Raw genomic sequence first — 18498 nt, forward strand, 5'->3', positions numbered from 1 at the left:
ATCAGATTTCTGCTGACTTGCCTGTGCTCCTGGGCTTGCTAAAGGGTACAGCAATGCCATGAGAAGATCTATTACTCCAGCACCTTTTCCTGCTGTATCCCAAAGGACTTACAGCTGTTATGTTCTGACTGTACAAAGTACGCAAGTAGGAAATGTTTTCTCCCTCAGGCCAGCGTGATCTGCTCTGGGTGAAATGCAACAGCTGCTCACCAACATGTGCTGCAACATCACAGAACAGGCTGGGGCCAAGAGTGAAGATGCCAAATGCATCCAAATGAGAGTGGAGGAGAGGAATTTCGGGAGACAGAGATGGTTGCAAACAGAAGTGACATTGAACAAGGATATTCAACACACCTCTCCTTGCTCAGCTTTCCCTCCCTTCTTGAAGAGCCCTAAGCCATTGATACATGAAAGAAAGGTCCTGGCATTTCCATGTTAAAGAACACTTTTGCCCCAGCACACAGGTGCACTTTGCATCCAGCAACACCAATGTCTGAAAAACAAGGAACTGTACATTCAAATATTTATGAACTTCCTTTTGTCAGAGAGTTTGGCACACTCAGCCAGGCTTGCTTACCAATACATCTTTGTTTTAATACTTAACAGCTTTAACCTTGGCTGGGACTCCCTGGAATTTTATTTTAGATGATCCAAAAGTTCTACATGATCCTGATGAGAAAGAAATACAAGCTTCCCTCGTCCAGCTGAATCTACCCACCCCTTTCATAAAGGCAACATTCAAGCTGCAAACAGATGGCTAAAAGCAACACTTCCATGGTCTGAAGCACCTCTTTGGCATCCAAGTTGCCAAGGCAGATGGGAAGTTCCATTAGCCAGACTATAACTTCTTTACACACTGTTGTTCTTTTGCAAAGGGTTGTTCAGATATGTACATAACCAATCTATGGTTCTTATGACCAGAAATGGGAAGCAGTCTCTGGTTTCTTGGGAGACCATCTATTTAAGAGAGCATTGTCCCAATGCTTAAGAAGCCACATGGGAAGAAACAGACTCCTCAGCACAAGTTCAGAAATGATCCCAGAATTCTGATGGGAAACCTCCCTGATGGAATCATCAGTATCCCTTTTTCTCATGCTTGTACCCTGCTCCAGTGAAACAGAAAAGTTGTGGACAGGAAAGGGAACTGATCTGGCTGAAAAATAGTCTGACAAAATGTGCGATTTGTGCTACTTTGTCTGGAGCAGTTTCTGCTTCTTTCTCAGGGCAGAGACACGAACAGCAGTGATGGCACCACTGCAAGTTCAGGACAGGACACAACGAACAATGGTATCATCTTTCACTCTTAGAACAGTAATTCAGGTGCTTTCACACAGGGATTTTGCACAAGGTACCTGTAAGGGTCGTTGGGGTCTTTGGCATTGCAGACATCTGCGTGGCCGTGGCAGACACAGCGCCCTCCGATGCTGATATCCTTGATGCTGTAGTAATACTGGAGAGCACAAGGAAAGTTGGCCATTACTGTTTATACAAATCAGATTCATAACCATTCTACTCAAAATCCAGCAGGACTTTATCCAGTAAAATGATGTGCTGGGATATTTCCTTTACAGCACCATTGTAGGCTGCAGTATCTGCCTATGGTAAGATCCACCACCTCTAACAGAACCATTAGCTATGAGTGGGGGCGCTCCCAGCACAGCCAGAAAACCACATGTGACACTAAGAGGTGTTTCCCAGTTTCACACTGTTGGTGTCTTCCCAAGCAGCCTCCAGCTTCAGCCACAGCAGCATCTGCTGCAGATGCCTTCAGCTTCAGGGGGTGCAAGACAGAGAGAAAATCCCCTAGGCTGTCCTCTCCCCAGAGGTGGCTTGCACAGCTCCACCTCAGCAGCAGGAGGTCTCAAGAGCTGCCTTACCCTCCTTGTGACCGTAGGGTCCCTCAGAGCTTTGCCCATCAGGTGCCCCAGCAGAGTGTTCGTCTGCAGGAAGCGCAGGCGGATGTTGGTGGCTTTGGTGAAATTCCGCAGCAGAGGAGAGTAGGAGAAGTTCATGGCTCCTGGGCGCCCGTTTACCAGAGAAACAACGATCTGTGAATGGGAGGAGGGAAAAGGCCAGGTTGGACTGGGCACTGAGCAACCTGGTCTAGTGGAAGGTGTATCTGCTCATGGCAGTGAGCTGGAACTGGGTGGTTCCAACCCACACCATTATGGAATCTGTGAGAACAAATCTGTGTAATCCTGTGGGGTGGGAGGAAATTAATCTGTCCCTCAGCTGAACTCAGTCTTCCAGATGACTGGATCAGTTATCTGTCAATCTCATTTGGTTTAACTGAATACTTTCAGTGGTATCCAAAAATCGAGAGGGAGCCTGTTAACAGGAGTATCAACAGCCACTGAGTAATCCTGCAGACTCCAGGAGATGGAAACAGGAGCACCAACAGCCACTGGGTAATTCTGCAAACGCCAGGGGATGGAAACAGGAGTACCAACAGCCACTGGGTAACTCTGCAAACTCCAGGGGATGGAAACAGCAGTACCAACAGCCACTGAGTAACCCTGAAGACTCCATAAGAAGGGAACAGGCAGCTGCTCACCTCCCCATTCTCCAAAGGCACGATCCGGGAGTATTCAGTGGTGCAGATGGCATGGTCATCCCTGGTGATACGGTCCACAGTGTGCTGGCCAAACTTCTCAATGCAGTCCCTCTTGGAAGCTGTTCATCAACCAGAGATGAGAGCAGTGAGAGAAAAGGAACAATTCCCAGCCCTCTGTGGATTTTCCCACGCTGACCACACAAGAGATGGGTGTACAATCTTTGTTAAGCATTTACCACAGTGAGATTGCTTTGTGTCATTACGTCTGTCATGGCTAAATACATGTCCTCCACTGAGGGAGGTGTCACTCTAACAGTAATAGGCAGAAAACCCCCTAAATCACCTCCCTGAAGTAAATGAGAATAGTCACTGTACCTACTGCCACCACCTGCAGAGAAACCCCTCAATTTTGGCATTAAGCTCACAGTTTAACCAGCCTGAGATTTAACTCTGGCCTCAATCTGTTGCCTTGCTGGCAGTGGATTTGCTACACTGCTTCCACTGAACTGCAGAAGAGCTCTTTGCTGCCAGGGCTCTGCTCCTGATGGAGGAGCTGCACCATCATTTCATGTGGCTCCTGAACTTCCAGCACAGAACCCACAACAGGAGCAACCACAAGCCACAGTCACTGCTGGAATATCTCCCACCAGGCAGGGGGGACAAACAAACATCCTGCAAGCCACTGCTCTGCCTCTCCCAAAGACTGCAAGTCCCCTCACACCTCGCTCTGAACTCTGCTCTTAAACCAATGCCACAAACCAGAAATGCCAAAGCCACCAAGAACCACTCCTTGGGGACAGCAAACGAGGACTCCTGCCACTAAGTGGCAATGCAAGGCTGGATAAAGCCAGGGAACAGGCACCATCAGGCAGCCACTCTGCTGGCTTGGTGACCTGCTTTGGGGACACTGAACACCAAGAGTCTCCTTGCAGCTACAGGAATGGCCTGGCTTCCCACTACGACTGCTCCTGCAAGTCCAGCACCCTTGTCCCCAGGATGTGTGACATCCCTGTGCTGGCAGAGCCAACCAAACCACTGCTGGGGCAGCTCAGGCTGGATTGTGCAGGGTGGTGAGCACCTACATCTACCCAGGCAAAAACCTACACAGTGCTACTCTCAGGGACTGTTCCCTCACCAAGAGCCTGGACAAAGGCTGCTGCTCCTTCCCACTCCCCTTTCACCTGTGCCAGGAGCTCACAGCAGAGTGTGCTGAAGTGAATGTTACTGCAGTGTTCCTGAGGGTGTTTCCATGGGGAGAAAAAGAAAGAAAAGGCAGAGCCAACACAATCTCCTGTTCCTGCCAGCGCTGCTCAGTTCACACAGGAAACTGGAGGGGAAATGTTAACCCAATTCACAGGAATAATTCTCCAAAATCTGTCTCAGTGTGCCTGCAGAAGGCAGGTCCCCCATTCCATGTGCTGCATGGGTAGGCTGAGCCAGGCAGAAGGAACAGCAAAGGGGGAACAGAATTTCTTCCTCCCTGTCTTCACCTCTGGCTTGCACCCATCCACACCTTCTCTCCAGAAAGTGGCCTTGCTCTGGGAAACACTGTTTTGGCAACAGCAAGAGCTCAGTTGTACCCACAGGAAGATGTGGAAATATTTAACATCAGGTCTCTGGCCGCCAAGGTTTGCTTCACCAGGTGCTTTTTAAAAGGCAATTTATTTTTAAAGCCCCAGGCAAGGAACCTGTCACCACTGGCTCGAGATGATTGATTTCCAGAGCACTTCCACGACTGCATGGAGACAGGATGCTCAGCCCAAGGAGCTACTCAGGAAAACCAAAAAACTCCTCCAGTTATTGCAAAATCTGCACAATCATGTGAGCCAGAAGCTGGGCATTCTGAGCTAAAACAGAGTAACCCATTGGCCTTAAACTCCAGTAGTGCTTTAAGGAAACAGACAAGGACAGAGACTCACCTAGCAGTCACTTCTCCCTCCTCCCACAGAGCTAAGCCCAAAATCACCTTGGTACCTCCTGTGATGAGCAGGGAGGGACAGTGCTGAGCCAGGGTGGACAGTGCCACAGAGTCACCCCTGGCAATGCTCAGTGGCTGCTCTGAAGAAACCCTGCATTTCTGCCAGCTGCTTTTAACCCTGCTACTGACCTGGGAGTGTTTTTATTAGACCACCTACAAAATTCCCCACGATAAAAATAAAGCTCCACAGAGGACTTCTTGTGCTCGCAAATCTGGCAGGTTTTGGAGCAGCCACCTCTTTATTTCCATGGGAATTTTCCATTGGGCTGTGTCACTGCACGTTATTTCTCCAGGGGAGTGGTAGCAGGGCCTGATGTTTTGGGAGGGAAGGGACTCCAGATGTTGCAGCACTGCCACCACACAGAGGAACACGCCAGTGGAGCAAGAGCTCCCTGTGCAGCCCCAGACCATGCAGGAACACAACTGTGATGGGCCCCAGGAGAGGCTTCAGAGCTGCCAGAGAAATTCTCAAAGAAGACAGAAAAATGCAAGGCAGGAATTTGACAGCAGTAATTCCCTACTAGCACACAGCAGAGAGAAAAACACCAGCCCCAGAGAGGAGCTACCACTCTAAGGCACAGTGGTAGAATGCCTGCAGCTCTTTCTGGCAGCACAAGAGGAGGCCAGAAATCCAAAGCACAGCCTGACAGGTAAGCCAGAAATATGAGCCCTTAGGGACAGCCCGGGGCAAGGCTCTGAGTGCTCCCAAGTCCTTTCTTGCCAGGTTTTAAACTCTGGCTGTAGATCTTAACTCACATCTTCTCCCAATTACTGTGCTGCTTCTGGGAGGAGCTGCTGGTTAACAAGTTCCTCAGCATCCAGCTACCACACAGACCCTCTGGGAGAAGGGTTTTGTAGAACCAGCTGTTTCTTAAGGTTTTAATCAGAGAACTGGGAAGCCAACTGCACAGACTGGATCTCCTTTCCAGCCACCTTGCACAACAGCAGGACAGCAGCTCCTGTCCTGCACAGGCTGGATCCAATCTCCGGTACTGATAAGCACAGGGGAATGTTTTCTGCATCCAGACTTTTCTGTGATAACAGCCACTTGAAAGTGAGCTGCTGCTTGGCTTCTGGAGAAGCTGAAATACAGTCTGGGATGGTACAGGGAAGAGCCAGAAAGAGGAGGGCAGGGAGGAGATGATAAGAAATCTCACCTTCAGATGTAGATCAGCAACACCCAACTGCAGACACTGGTGCCAACTTTAGCACCACCATACATGTCACAACAGTGTTTTAAAAAATACATTTAGTACTAGAGAGCAAAATAGTTCTACTGTCCTGATGAGCATTTTACCCTCAACTCTTGCAGCCTTATTGGGCAGATGAAACAGAAGATGTGCTGCATCACAGCAATGACACAGGAACAGCCTCAAACCCAACCCTGTATTTGCACAGAGTGATCTTCACAACCTCACTGCCTGGCACTGAGCTGCAGCCCCCTGTCATACTCACAGGCAAAGTACTGCCAGGGCTCATAGGTGAGGCCAAAGTCAGTTGATCGCTCCAACACCCAGAGGTCAGGACGAGGGGAATTGGCAAACTTGATCAGGACATATGCTACGTGGAAGAGCTGAAAGAAAGGAACACAGAGTTAGTTGGCTGCTTGAGGCATCCTGAAAAGCAGAGAGAACTTCATGGGATCCAAGTGGAATAAATGAGCTGGCACTCAGCAGCTCCTGCTGCTCACAAGCAGCCTGTGGAGCGAAATCCTCCGTATCTAAAGGGATGGTGATACAACACGGCTGCTGCAGAGAGCCAGATTAGGGAGCTCAGCTCCCACTGAATGCAAACACAGCTCAGACTTTGTGGCTACAGGCTGCACTCAGGTTGTGCTGGCAGACACCTCAGGCTTAGCCTGAGCAGGCTGCATTACAAACCAGCTACAGTGCTGCCCTGGGGACTTGGCTTTCAGGCTGTTCCTGGGTAACAGGTGACACACTGGCCTGCCAGCCAAGAATATCCAACTGTACCTTGCAGACAGTACCACAAAATCCTTCTTTCTGATTTTTGAAGGCATTCCACATACCAGCTCTGCTCCACAGGGGTGTCAAAACACAACTTGTGTTTTGAATTCTGTTCCAGAAAAAGCCCAGCAGAGCTCCTCTTCCCCAGGTGCCACAGGGAGGGGAGAGCAGGAGAACCACTTGGCTCCAGCACAGCTCCAACACTGGGCTGCTCCCATTTGTCTGGACAATGACATGTGCACACACACTCCTGCCAAGTATAAAATAAACCTAGTCTTAAAAGAGCTACAATGTCAGTGCTAGAGAAAAACAAAAGCCCCAGCAGAATTTCCCTTCCCCGGCTGGCACAGGCTCGCTCCAAGAATCCCCACTCCATCATCCTGTCACAAAGTGATATTTAAAGGCAAATAAAGCTCTCTTATCAGAGGAAATTCCTAATGTCAAAAAAATCCAAAAGGGAGTTTAATGCTTGAAAGACAGAGATTTATAGCTCAGGAGTCCCTCCCCATGAAGAGACTATGAGCATACAACCCCCTAAAGTATCCAGAGGGACATTTCTGCAAGGGGAGGAGGACAGATCTGTGCCCATCTCAGCCATGCAGGAGAGCCAGAACAGCAGCCAGCAGCACCTCAGCCCTGCCCTGGCCACACACATCGAGCCAGAGGGCATACATTAATAATAACATGCCTCCAAAACAGCCCTGACAATCCACAGCTTGGGCAAGTAAAGGGCAGAAGAAACAAGAAAGAGGTATTTAAATCTGCCAAGCCATCTGTAAAGCACAGATCTTGCTGGGGTCAGTCAGACAAGAGGTCTGAGTGCTGGTGTGCAGATATGGAGTAAGGGGATGTGGGCAGCCCTGAGGACTGGCAGCAGCTCTGTTCCCCTCTCAGCAGGCAAAAACCTCCTCAGGATATTCCCAAATGCTCCTTTGGCTCTGGGGCAGCCTCTCCTCCACTTACCAGGGGGATTGGTCTGGCTCCCACTGCAGGCTAGTGACACCTAAAAACACACCTGGGTATAGACTAAGGGGGCTTGAGAGAGATGCTCAGGGAGGAGGGAACCAGATGCAGCTGGGAAATCCACATGATCAAACACAGCAGGACAGAGGCTGCTCTCCAGCTGGGAATGGGCAGGAGGGTGGCATCTGTCACCACTCTCAGGGTTTGCACTGCTAAGGACTGGTGCCATCCAGAATAAAGAAACCAAAGTGGTCACCCAATTCAGCTGTCTGCTGCCAAAAGACTTTCAAGCCCAGCCAAGGGGGAAACAGACATCCTTTTCAAAAACTGAGAACACAGACCTCAATGCTGCCCCAGTTCCCCTCTGCAGCGTACGTCTTGTCAAGGCATACAAGACCAAGCTTTTTTCAGGAGCAGTTTTTTCTGTCTGCTTACCCTCCCAGCAGAGCTGTTACTGGATACTGAAGCCCAAGAGGCTTCAGCTCAGGCAGCTGCTTTCTCTGCAGGACCAGTTCTCACAGCTCAACATCTGCCTCTTAGCATGGGAACAGGGCTGAACACCAGCCTGTGAAGTTACACCTTCCCTCCACTCTAAACCCTCCTCCAGCTTTATTCTGCAGGGAATAAATCAATGCTCCTGCTGGAATCTAGCACTGCCTGTTGCTGGACAAAACTCCCTGTGGCTCAATACCTGTACATGTTCTGGCCTCAGGCACAAGAACCTCTGGATTCTTGCTGGATATGTCTGGATCATCTGCAATACCTCAGCTGAAAGACAGGGCAGATAATTGCTTTCAAAGCCAAACACAACTTCTCCTCCATACCCAAATCCAACTGCTGTGTGCTGTCACTGCTGCTGAATTTTATTCCAGTTGTGACTGCAATGCTGGGACACAAATAAGGCAGCCAACACTGCACAGCCAACTCCTCTTCCAGCATGGAAGGGTCTTTCCTAATGGAGCACAGAAAATTTTCAGGAGTCTGTGACCCCAGTGACCCCAAACCTGGAACAAGACCCATGTCCTGGTACTCAGGGGGATTTTTGTCCAGTCTGGAGTCCCCTACCCCTCCATCCAACATCCTTATCTTGCAGAGTATCACAGCCTGGCCAGAAAAAATAACAGCAAATTGACTGTTTCCAGTGCATCTGCTGAGAAAACTCAGATGCAAAGATGGAGAGTAGCTCTAAAAATAGAGCTGGCAGAAAAGCCAGACTTTTCATTCCATGTTTAGTTCCAGTACAGTTCTGCCCAACCAATATTGCAAGGGAAATGGTTGGGTTTTTTTCCAAAGCCTTTATTTAGCTCCTATTATCAGTCAGATGAATAAAAATCTCTGTGCTCTCCAGCCACTTTGGACATTTTTTTCCCCTTCTTCTTGGAGAAAAGAGGTGAAACACCAGACCTGATGCTCAGGCAGGCAGATCCCTTATTCTCCCTACCTCTGAAAACATGCCAGGTACAGCTCAACCTTTGACCACCCTCTGGAATTTCATAAAACAACTTTCCAGCCAGGAAATTCTGACACTACTTTAATTAGTAACCAGATTTCTTTGAAAATAGTAACATCTCTACATGTAGTTGATGTTGCTGGTGGTGGTTTTGAAGCAAGTTTCCTTAGTAACAATCACTTGCAGCTGCCCCAGTGCCTGGAAGGATGGAGCAAGTGCTGGAGCCAGGAGGGGAAGATGGAGATGAGGGCATTTCCTCTGTGTCCAACATCCCATCCATTTGTGTCTTTAGTTAGTGGGCAGCTTTATCTAGCACCAAAATACTGTTAAAATATAATCCTGAATACTGCCCTGTGACAGTGCAAAGACTTAAAGAGTAAAAATAGATTCCAGAGAGTCAAGAGAAACTCAGCTGCTTTGGGAGCAGCACATTCTCTGTCCATTTGTTCATCCATCCTTCTGTGTAAGCAGCACATGATGGCAAACTCACACATTTCTTCTCCATTCCCTTCCTCAAGACATTGATTCCACTTTTCCACATGTGGGAAGAAGACAAAAAGCTGGACCAGGTTTGTATCATCCTGTGTTGCTTTGGTGAAGGAGTTCTGGGGAAGTCTCACTGATAATCCAAGGCACCTCAAAGTCACAGAAACATTCAATAATCAAAATAAATCTTCACATTGTTGCAATATTGACAACAACATTTTCACCAGCAGCAAGAAGGACTCTTTTTGGTTCTGGGATTAAAAGGTTGAGCAGGCTGTGCTGGTTGGGAGCTAAACCCAGCTCTGCTCCCAGCCCTGGACCCTGCAGGAGTTTATACAGTGAACCACTCACTGACTTTACACAGGACAGATTTATTACCTTTAGCACTGAGTTATGAAAGTAGCACCATGTAAGAGCAAAGCAGTCCATCTCTCCCTACCCACTGCTCCATAACCCTGTGTGTGAACAGCAGTACCAGCACTGCTCATCTCCACACCTGGGATGGACCTGCTGAGCAGGTGCCCAGCAATAATTCCCACTGTTTAGGGGCACATGAGGCCTTCTGGATACACACAGCAAAGGGCTTCAGGACACCCTCAAACGGCACCTGCAGCGTTTTGGGGCATTCAGAACCCCAGTCTGGGTCACTGCACAGCAGCTCCAGACATCTGCAAAAACTAGAAGCAGAGAAAGCAGAAAAAGAACTGCTGTGGAAAGTGTGGAGAAGTTAATTTATTTTTCCCCACTTTCAAGAATCAAATTATTTTGCTCCCTCCCAAGCCACCATCCCCCAGGCACTGCCTGGTCCATCACTGCAGCCACAAGCCCACCTGGAAAACGTGGAGATGCCAGAGCCTGGATGGGGTTATCAATCCACAGAGCCAGGGAAAAGCAGCTCTCTGGGATCACAGGTCACCTCTGTTCATGGCCCAGGCAAGTGGCTGCTCAGCTGCCAGGAATCAGCCCTGGAAACATTCAGCAGCGCTGGCACCACATCACTGGCACCAGCTAAAGCTAATAAGGTGCCTTTTTGTGCACCTTTTATCCCCACAAACAAATATGCAGAAGGTGGAAAAGCCCTGGAAAGGCAGAGAGCTTCTGGCTCACTTTGAATTTCTCTAGGTCAGTGATCTGCCCCTTTTGCATCCTTTGCCTGTAATCATTTATTCTCATGGAAGCAGAGAATTTACTCATTAACAACTGTCCTCCTGCTGAGCTTCTGCAGTCCTACAGCAGATTTATTTCTCCCCAGCCCATCCATCAAAATCCTTTAATAAAATCTCTCACATTTAGTGTGTGCTTACTTTTTATTTTCAATCACACAAGAACTACTTCAACCCTTTCAGACAGCAAACAAAGGTGCTACCCCTCCAAGTGGGTACAGCTTTTTATCCAGTCATTTTTTTTAAATAAAATACTCAAGTGTCTAAGAGCAAACAAACCCCACATACAAAAGCACAAAAGTCAGTGTTTGAAAGAGGGGTGTGCACTGAAATATGCTTTGCCCCCATTTTGCTCTTTTCCTCACAGCAACTCCTGGCTTGTTCTTTTTGTAGGTCTGTGTCTCAAATCATCAATCCTAAAACTTATGTTTTCCCAAGTTATTCATGGAGGATTTCAAGGTTCTGAATGAGAAGGCTCCCTACACTTGTATCTCAAGATTTTCACAGCCAGGCTTTAGAAACAACCACCCATCCCTTTCCCCATGGGGAAGGACAGAGGTGCAAAGTGGCAGATATTAAACACCTCAGTAGGGCTGGGGAGCGAGGTGAGCACTGAGACTCCACTTTGCACCAACCAGTTTTCACATTCTTCTCTCAAAACTCTGGAGTTTTATTCAGAAAGATCAAAGAAACTCTCCATGAAACCACAGATTCAGAGCTACCAGCCAGCTTGAAACCTGCTCAGTGTCATAACAAGCAGCAGCAGCAACCCAGTACTTTATGATGTTATTTTCTAAACAGTGCCTGTTCCCTTCCTAAGCAGCTTGGCTTAGGTGAACAGCTGATGGAGCATTTTCCACAAAGGATTTTTTTCTTTAAACACCACTTCTGAGAAGGATTTGGCTCGTCCACCAATTTCACACACAGCACTGCTTTATCTTCACAGCATCCTCCTGCACAAGTTGTCCTTCCCCTGCCAGTGCCACACACGCCTCCTGCCAAAAATCCTTGGGGGACTAAATCTGCAGCATTTGGCACATGGCAGGGCAGAGCAGTGCCACTGCTTGTGGCCTGCACAGTGCTGAAGATCTGGATAGCCAAGTTTCAGAAATGACCTCCAGCAGGGCAGCAGCAGGAGCCCAATTCACTGCAGGTTCAGCCAGCTGGCACTAAGGGGAGGCACAGAGGGACATCCTGTAAAATCCCTGCCTACCTGGAGCTGCAAACAGCAAATACAGCCACAGGTGCAGCGTTCAGGGATGCCGACACACCAACCTGCACAGGGTCAAACACAAACCTGTGCTGAAACCCCAGCAAGGGGGTCCCTCCTGAACTCAGGTCAGCCCTCTGTGTGTGCCCAACAGCCACCCAAGGGTACCTGCAGCCACACCTGGGCAACCAGAAGTGTCACAGCAGAGCAAAACTGGCCAGAACAGAGGAGATGGCTGGAATTCCTTGGGATGAGGGTGCAGTCACTACAGAGAAGGACTTTGGCCACACTACCCTCTCACTGTGCAGTGGGAGATTGCCTGCACTTGACTGAGATGGCCTTTGCAATTTCCTAGGCTGCTGGGCAAAGTGTTAAGTAACCCATTAAAGGCAAGACTTAAATATTTGTCTTTTAGCCCAAACTTGAGCTACCACACCCTCAGGGAACAGCTAAGTGGACTCCCCTGTCCCTGGGCACCCTATAGAGGGGTTCAAGCACTGGTCTGCAAGGCCAGCTCAGCCCAGAACAGACTGGGGCCAGGGAATGTGGAGAGGTCAGGTGCCCCCCCACCACAAGGACTCCCACCTTCTCCAGCTGCTTTAATCCTCCTGCAAACACCATCAGAAACCCAGCACAGAGGTGGCTGTAAAGAGGCCCTTAAAACTTCCTGGTGCTGCAGAGATAAGACTGCATTCAGGATTTCAGGTTCTCAGACTATTTACCTTGAGGTGTCAATTGTCCTTGATGGTTAAATGCTTCTAGGAAGCTTCTGGGAATGTGTGAGTTTGGGATTTTTTTTTTTTTTGGAGTGGTGTGATCTGGGCAAATATGAGAATTAATAATTAGCTGGCAGGATTAGTGGCAGTTCATACCAGGGTCTTCCTCCCAGTAAAATATAGTATGAGAAGAGGGATATGGAAAAAAGTGACTCAAAGGGAAAAAAAAAAATCTCTTACAGACATGCAAAGTGCCCTGATGGTCCTCACTGTGAAGAGCCATGTGCTTGTGCTGTGCTGTCCAATGTGCAGAAGTAAAAAAGCCAAAGTTCCTGCAAGCAGCTTCATGCAGATAGGTGAGCAACAAGCAGGTGTCCCAGGAAGACTTGGTATTCTAGAGGAAATTAACTGGAACTCACTCAAATACAGCCAGCTAAATAAATCCAGCCACCTACTTCATCAGAGAAGAAAAAACCCACATGGTTCTCGAGGCTGATCTTCAAAGGGCCTTGGGTCTGCTGCCTTAATTATCCTCCCTTAAACTAACAGGAGTTTGAGACTAATTTTAGCAAAATGAAAACTACATCATAACAGAAACTCTTGTTTCTAGACTTACAGAAAAAGGTGCCTTCCTATAAACAGAAAAAGCAGAGAATTCCAGCTTGCTGATATAACTGGTGTGCTTGCAGCCTAAATCTGAAATTGGTAAGAAAAAGCCTGACTTGAGGGATGTCATCTGACTGCAGTTATTTGAGCTTGTGAGAGGCAGAGTCTCTTCAGGGAGCTGTCACTCCACACACACAGAGAATTGGTTTTTTTGTAACTAATGGGAAAGAACTGACTCAGCTTTTAATGCCAGACAGACTTTGAAAGGAAATCAACAAATCTCCTTGGAGTGCCCCACTCTACCATGGCAAATTCTACACAGACAAGGAGTGTCCTGGAAGGAGATGACCAGTCCCTGTGCCCAGGATAAAGGGCTCAGCACCTCACACTGAGCTCCAACATGGCACTGATCTGGAAATGAACCTTTTAAGTCCATCTGTGCCCTCCTCCAATGCCTCTGTTCACATGAACAGCACTCCTCAAGAGCAGCTGATCCCAGTGCTGCCTTTGCCCAGGGAACAATCTCACACCTGTATTTCAAGGACATCAGCTGGGTGTCACATCTTCTTTGTGAAGAAGACTTTGAACAACAGATAGGAGACATGAAGGAGAGGGTGGCACTGCCACAGCCTCTCCCCACGTGGCTATAAAAGCCTGATCTATCCATTAGTTCTTGGGGAAGAATTCCAGATTTAGAGACAAACTTGCCTCTCTGCTCTTCCCCAGTGACTGGCCATTGCTGCACAGCTGGGAGGAGAGCCCAGTTCAGGCCCTTCCTTACTGCCAAGCTCTCCCAGCAGCTATAGATATTGTCTGCAAGGCATCCCTGGGCATCTGCTGCTGGGACAGAGGAATGGGCTCCAAGTCAAGAGCTGCAATATTCTGAATAACGAGAGCCCTGCCTGGTACCTCCTGTTTATCAATGTGCAGTCTAACAGGGTAGAAACTATAACCTTGAGCACAAGGAAAAGAATTCTATTAAAAATCCATGTTCATTCCTCTACCTGCCAATGACATCACCACCCTGAGATGATTTCACCCAGAGTTCATCAGTCGCTGCTACTCATCTTCTTCATTTCCCTGGAGAATAATTTAACAGCTCTGGGTTAATTTGGTTGAAGTGTTCCCCCAGCTGCCTGCGTGCTGACACACAGGGAACAGTGTCTGCAGTCACGGATTGTTTGCTTTTAAAACATATAGGAGGAATCCGTGACTCTGGCAGCGAATGTGATGAAACCAAGCCATGAAACCACGGCACATTCCAGAGCCAGATGTATGGGCACAGCTGGGACAAAGCGCCAGCCCACGCCCCAGCAGAGCTCAGAGCTGCTCTGCTCAGGTCTGCTGCTCCCTGAGCCTGCCTGGAAGGAGGCAGAGAGACTTCTCACACCTCCTCCAACTCCCATCCTTACAAGCCACCACAGCCTGCAAGGTACAAGCCATTCGTGCCCTTATAAATAAAAGTCCAGGCAAAACTCCGATGGATTTGCGAGCTGAGCTGCCTCCTCCGAGCTGAAGCTCCCACACAACTGAGCAGGAATTTCAGCCTGAACGGGCCAAAATTCCTTAATTTCCTCCAAACAGCTCCTCACTAAAAAATCTAGTCTGGCCTTTCATACCATTTCATTTCTTCTGCTCTGCAGTTATAAAGTGGCACAGCCGGGACATGGATTTTTGCACCATTTCTGTATGGAAGCAGCACGGGCTGCTGAAGATTTGGGAGTACTGAGGCCAATTTACATGGCAGATTAAATGGCACCTACACTGTACTGCTGACGTCTAAACTTATCAAACCTAGATCTGAAATCTGCCTGAGGGTAAATTACACCCCAATAAAGATGGGGAGCTCACAAATACCCTCAAGGGCATTTCAAGCCAAGCAAAGAAAGGAATCTGCCAAGAAAAGGCAGAGTCAGAAAGGAGTCTGCCTGGTTCTCAGTTTGGGTTCAACCTGAGAACAGAGGTCCTGACAGATGTCATATTCAGCAATTTTCAAAAGCATCCTTCAGGAAAGGATTTTTGTTTGAACATGTCTTAAAGCCCCTGGAGCCAGTGTGACCCTGCAGCCAGTTCCTGCTGCTCATCATCACTCTGCCTTCAACACCTCCCAAACCCAGGCATTTAGAGAGAGAAACCTGCAATGCAGACAGGAGGGAGACCTCTCTCCACAGGGTTAGCAAAACCCTAATGAAATAACACCAACTTCCCAACAAGCTGGGGTGGGAGGGTGCAAAATCAAGACAAAATGCACAGTGATTAATTTCCCCTTGCTGTAGAAGTATCAAGTATCACAAGATGGATTAGTAGAACAAGAATGCAGGGGAGGAAAAGCTGAGGAGGGTACATGAGAAACGTTTTGATTTAGGCCAGGAATTAAGAACAGAATCCTTTAAATGGACCAATATTAAAAAAAAAAAAAAGAAAAAAGTGAAGCAATAGATATGATGTCATGCAACATAATGAACTTGTATCTAACAGGTGGTCCCAATTAAACTAAAAGCTGTCTCAGGTACCTCACAAGCCAAGGCTGTGCAGAGCAGTTGGTGGGAAAAGTTATCATCCTGAGTGGCCAAAAGTTCAAATTTCCTTGAACTTTCGAGTCTGCCAGTCCACCCATATTCTCTGAAGTAAATTATCTCTGCTTGCAGGGTTTACTCCAGCCTTTCATTGTTGTCTTATCTCCAGCCTCTTCCTGCCCCAGCTTCAAAAAGAACATAGAGCATCATAGAGAACAATATGAATGAGCTAAAAAAAAAAAAAAGTACATATATATATATAAACATCAGCCCAAAATCTTCATCAACCTGACTACCCAGCACACTTGGAGAGGCAGGAGAGAGTTTTGCATGAAGAGATGAGAAGAAATAGTCTCTCCTGGCTGATGAAGACAGGCTAATTACAAAATTCACCCAGACCAGCCTATTTGCAGCCCAACAGCAAAACATCAAGCTAGGCAGCATCCACTGGGATCACAGGAACAGGGAAAAAGGCAAACACATCTCAGTTATGTTTGTGCCAGGAACATAAAATTATGGTCCATTCTTGGGTATGACAGACTAAGCAGCTTATCTACAACTCACATTGCAAAGGTTTTAGACAACAACCCTGTAAGCAGTTGATTCCTGCAGTTGTATTTGTGAGAGTGCACTCAGAAGTGTTTCCCAGGAGCTGGAGAAAACAACCTTCTCTGTCTGGCTGAGGAGAACATGTCCCAAAGAAGACCTTTTCCTTGGACAACATCCATGCCTGAGTGCTGGGGGAAATCCCCACGCATGTCAGAGCGGCAGGACAGATCCCAGGTGGTGGCAGCCCCCTCTTGACAGCACAGCAGGATCCACACATCTGCACAGACCCACAACAGCACTCACACATCCATGAGATGCCTCAAGAGACACCTACAATGTCCAGGACAACAGGTCCTGCAGCTCTTCTCATCTGCCAGTTAAAAAAACAAAAAAAAAAAAAAACCAAAAAAAAAAAAAAAAAAACCAAAAAAAAAAAAAAAAAAAAACCCCAAAAAGACAAAACACAAAAAACAAACCAAAAAGCCCCACACTGCCTGGTCCCAGTACCTCCCACACAGCCCAGGGCTTATGAGTCACAGGCAGCTGCTCTGGGATTTTTGCACAGACCTATCAGCCCAGGAAGAGCACAGTTATGGCACCAGAGGCTCCACTGGAGTCCAGCACAATCTCCTGAGATAAGGCCTGTCTGTGGTGAAAGGAAATTGGCTGCTCTGTTCCAAAGCAGAGCTCCCCTGTAAGCACCTTTCTGCACAGCCTGCATCTCCTCTCCTCCCAGCCCTGTGGGTCAGCACTGAGCCCAGCAGTAAATCACTGGGTGGGCTCTGGGCCAGCACAGCACCGAGGGCTGGGGTCTTCTGTGGGACCTGCTTAATTGGGCCCTTTAGCTCCCAAAAGAGGCCACTGTGCCCACTGAAGGAGCAAACCCGGGAGCCCCATCCATCAAAGACTGATGCTAATGAAGAGCAGTAACCAATTAGCAATCCCCCAGCTGACCCATCAGGGGCTCCTGCATCCCGGATGTGCTGCAGGGTGTTCACCTACCCTGACTACACTAAAAGTCTCCTGAAAAGCAGCTTTGAGGTCATCCAGGCTGTTCACGTTTTGGGCTATTTTTAGGGCTCCAAATTATGTTGAGATATCCGGGAAGACTTCACAGATTTAGTCCCATTCCCACAGAGTTCAAGACCAAATTCCTCACAAACTCATTTTATCCTCAAGGGTTTTTTCTTAATGTTTGACTTATACCCTCCTGCTTCTATTGGTATTTTAATTAGTTAAAAAAAATCTTATTAAACATTATTTTAAAGTGGAAATATACTGCAGTTTTTGTGGTCAAAGCAGATATTTTAAAGCATTTCCCATACTGGGAATAAGGGTCTAGAATATCTGAACAGTCCCATCCTGCCTTTCCCACTAGTTTTGGGCTGTTGCCACAGAAAATGTGAGAAGCAAAAAGAATAGAATAATTTTTAAAGGTACACAGGCAGGGAGAGAGCACAACAGGTGATTTAGGCTCCAGGTTAGGCTTTGTAGAGATAGCAACTACAACACCAACAGCTGTGTTTCAACATTCCCATATGGATACCTGTGCCATTCCCCAGAGGACTCAGGGGCTGCATGCCAGTTGCCCAGCCCAGGTGCAGAGCAGGGATCACAGTAGAGACCCAGGAGAATTCCCAGCCCTATGAATCACCCACCTTCCCCCACCCACTGGGCTGCTCCTTCATTTCCTGTACAAAAAATATTCCATTTTCCAGCTCAGCTCTTTCAGTCACCTCATCTCCCTGTTGGGGGTCATGCTGGTTCATACTCCTTTGAATTTTAAACAACCCACAGCACAAAACACTTTTGGTATTTTTTTCTTTTCACACTACGAATTATCATCTACAGCATCAACTGCTGCTGTTCTGCTCCCAGGACTCCTTCATGTATGGACTCTGATTACAACACCACTTCCATGATCTAGGTCATGGGTTACTATTACCACCAATGACAGCTCCCATCTCATCTTTCCCAAGAAAATCCCCTCAGATCTGTCACAGCTGTCCCTGGCATCACCATCTCCAAGCTGGATGCAGTGACTACAGACAGAAACTCTTGCAGATGCCCAAATTTATCTGTTCTAATCCCATGCACCTTCTTGACCAAAGAGGGAAGTATGTGCCAAACTGTGGCAACTTAACTACCTAACATTAGCTGGAATGAGTGCTGGATGATATCCTGCAATTCTCTGACTTGTGGAAGTGCCATGCTGGCTGAGACCACTAGAAGCAAGCTGGAGCATCCTTGCTAGGACCAAAGCCAATGCTGGCAGAGGATGGAGTATTCCACAAAGCTGGAATTCACCCCTCCTCCTCTTAATCCAAAATAGCCCCATTG

At 47.8% G+C, this 18498-nt stretch overlaps 1 protein-coding gene across 2 annotated transcripts in view; it reads right to left on the bottom strand.

Moving 5' to 3' along the window:
- The window catches only part of LAMA5 (laminin subunit alpha 5), an 85339-nt gene that overhangs the window by 43135 nt on the left and 23706 nt on the right, over positions 1-18498 (bottom strand). For both annotated transcript variants that reach the window (XM_056507842.1, XM_056507841.1), the window contains exons 3-6: positions 5988-6105; positions 2555-2673; positions 1878-2048; positions 1353-1450 (exon numbers count right to left, since the gene is read on the bottom strand). In XM_056507842.1, coding sequence (XP_056363817.1) covers positions 1353-1450; positions 1878-2048; positions 2555-2673; positions 5988-6105 — 506 coding nt within the window. The remainder of the gene's footprint in view (positions 1-1352; positions 1451-1877; positions 2049-2554; positions 2674-5987; positions 6106-18498) is intronic.

This window comes from Oenanthe melanoleuca, chromosome 20 (assembly GCF_029582105.1).
Source record: "Oenanthe melanoleuca isolate GR-GAL-2019-014 chromosome 20, OMel1.0, whole genome shotgun sequence".
NCBI classification, from domain to species: domain Eukaryota; kingdom Metazoa; phylum Chordata; class Aves; order Passeriformes; family Muscicapidae; genus Oenanthe; species Oenanthe melanoleuca.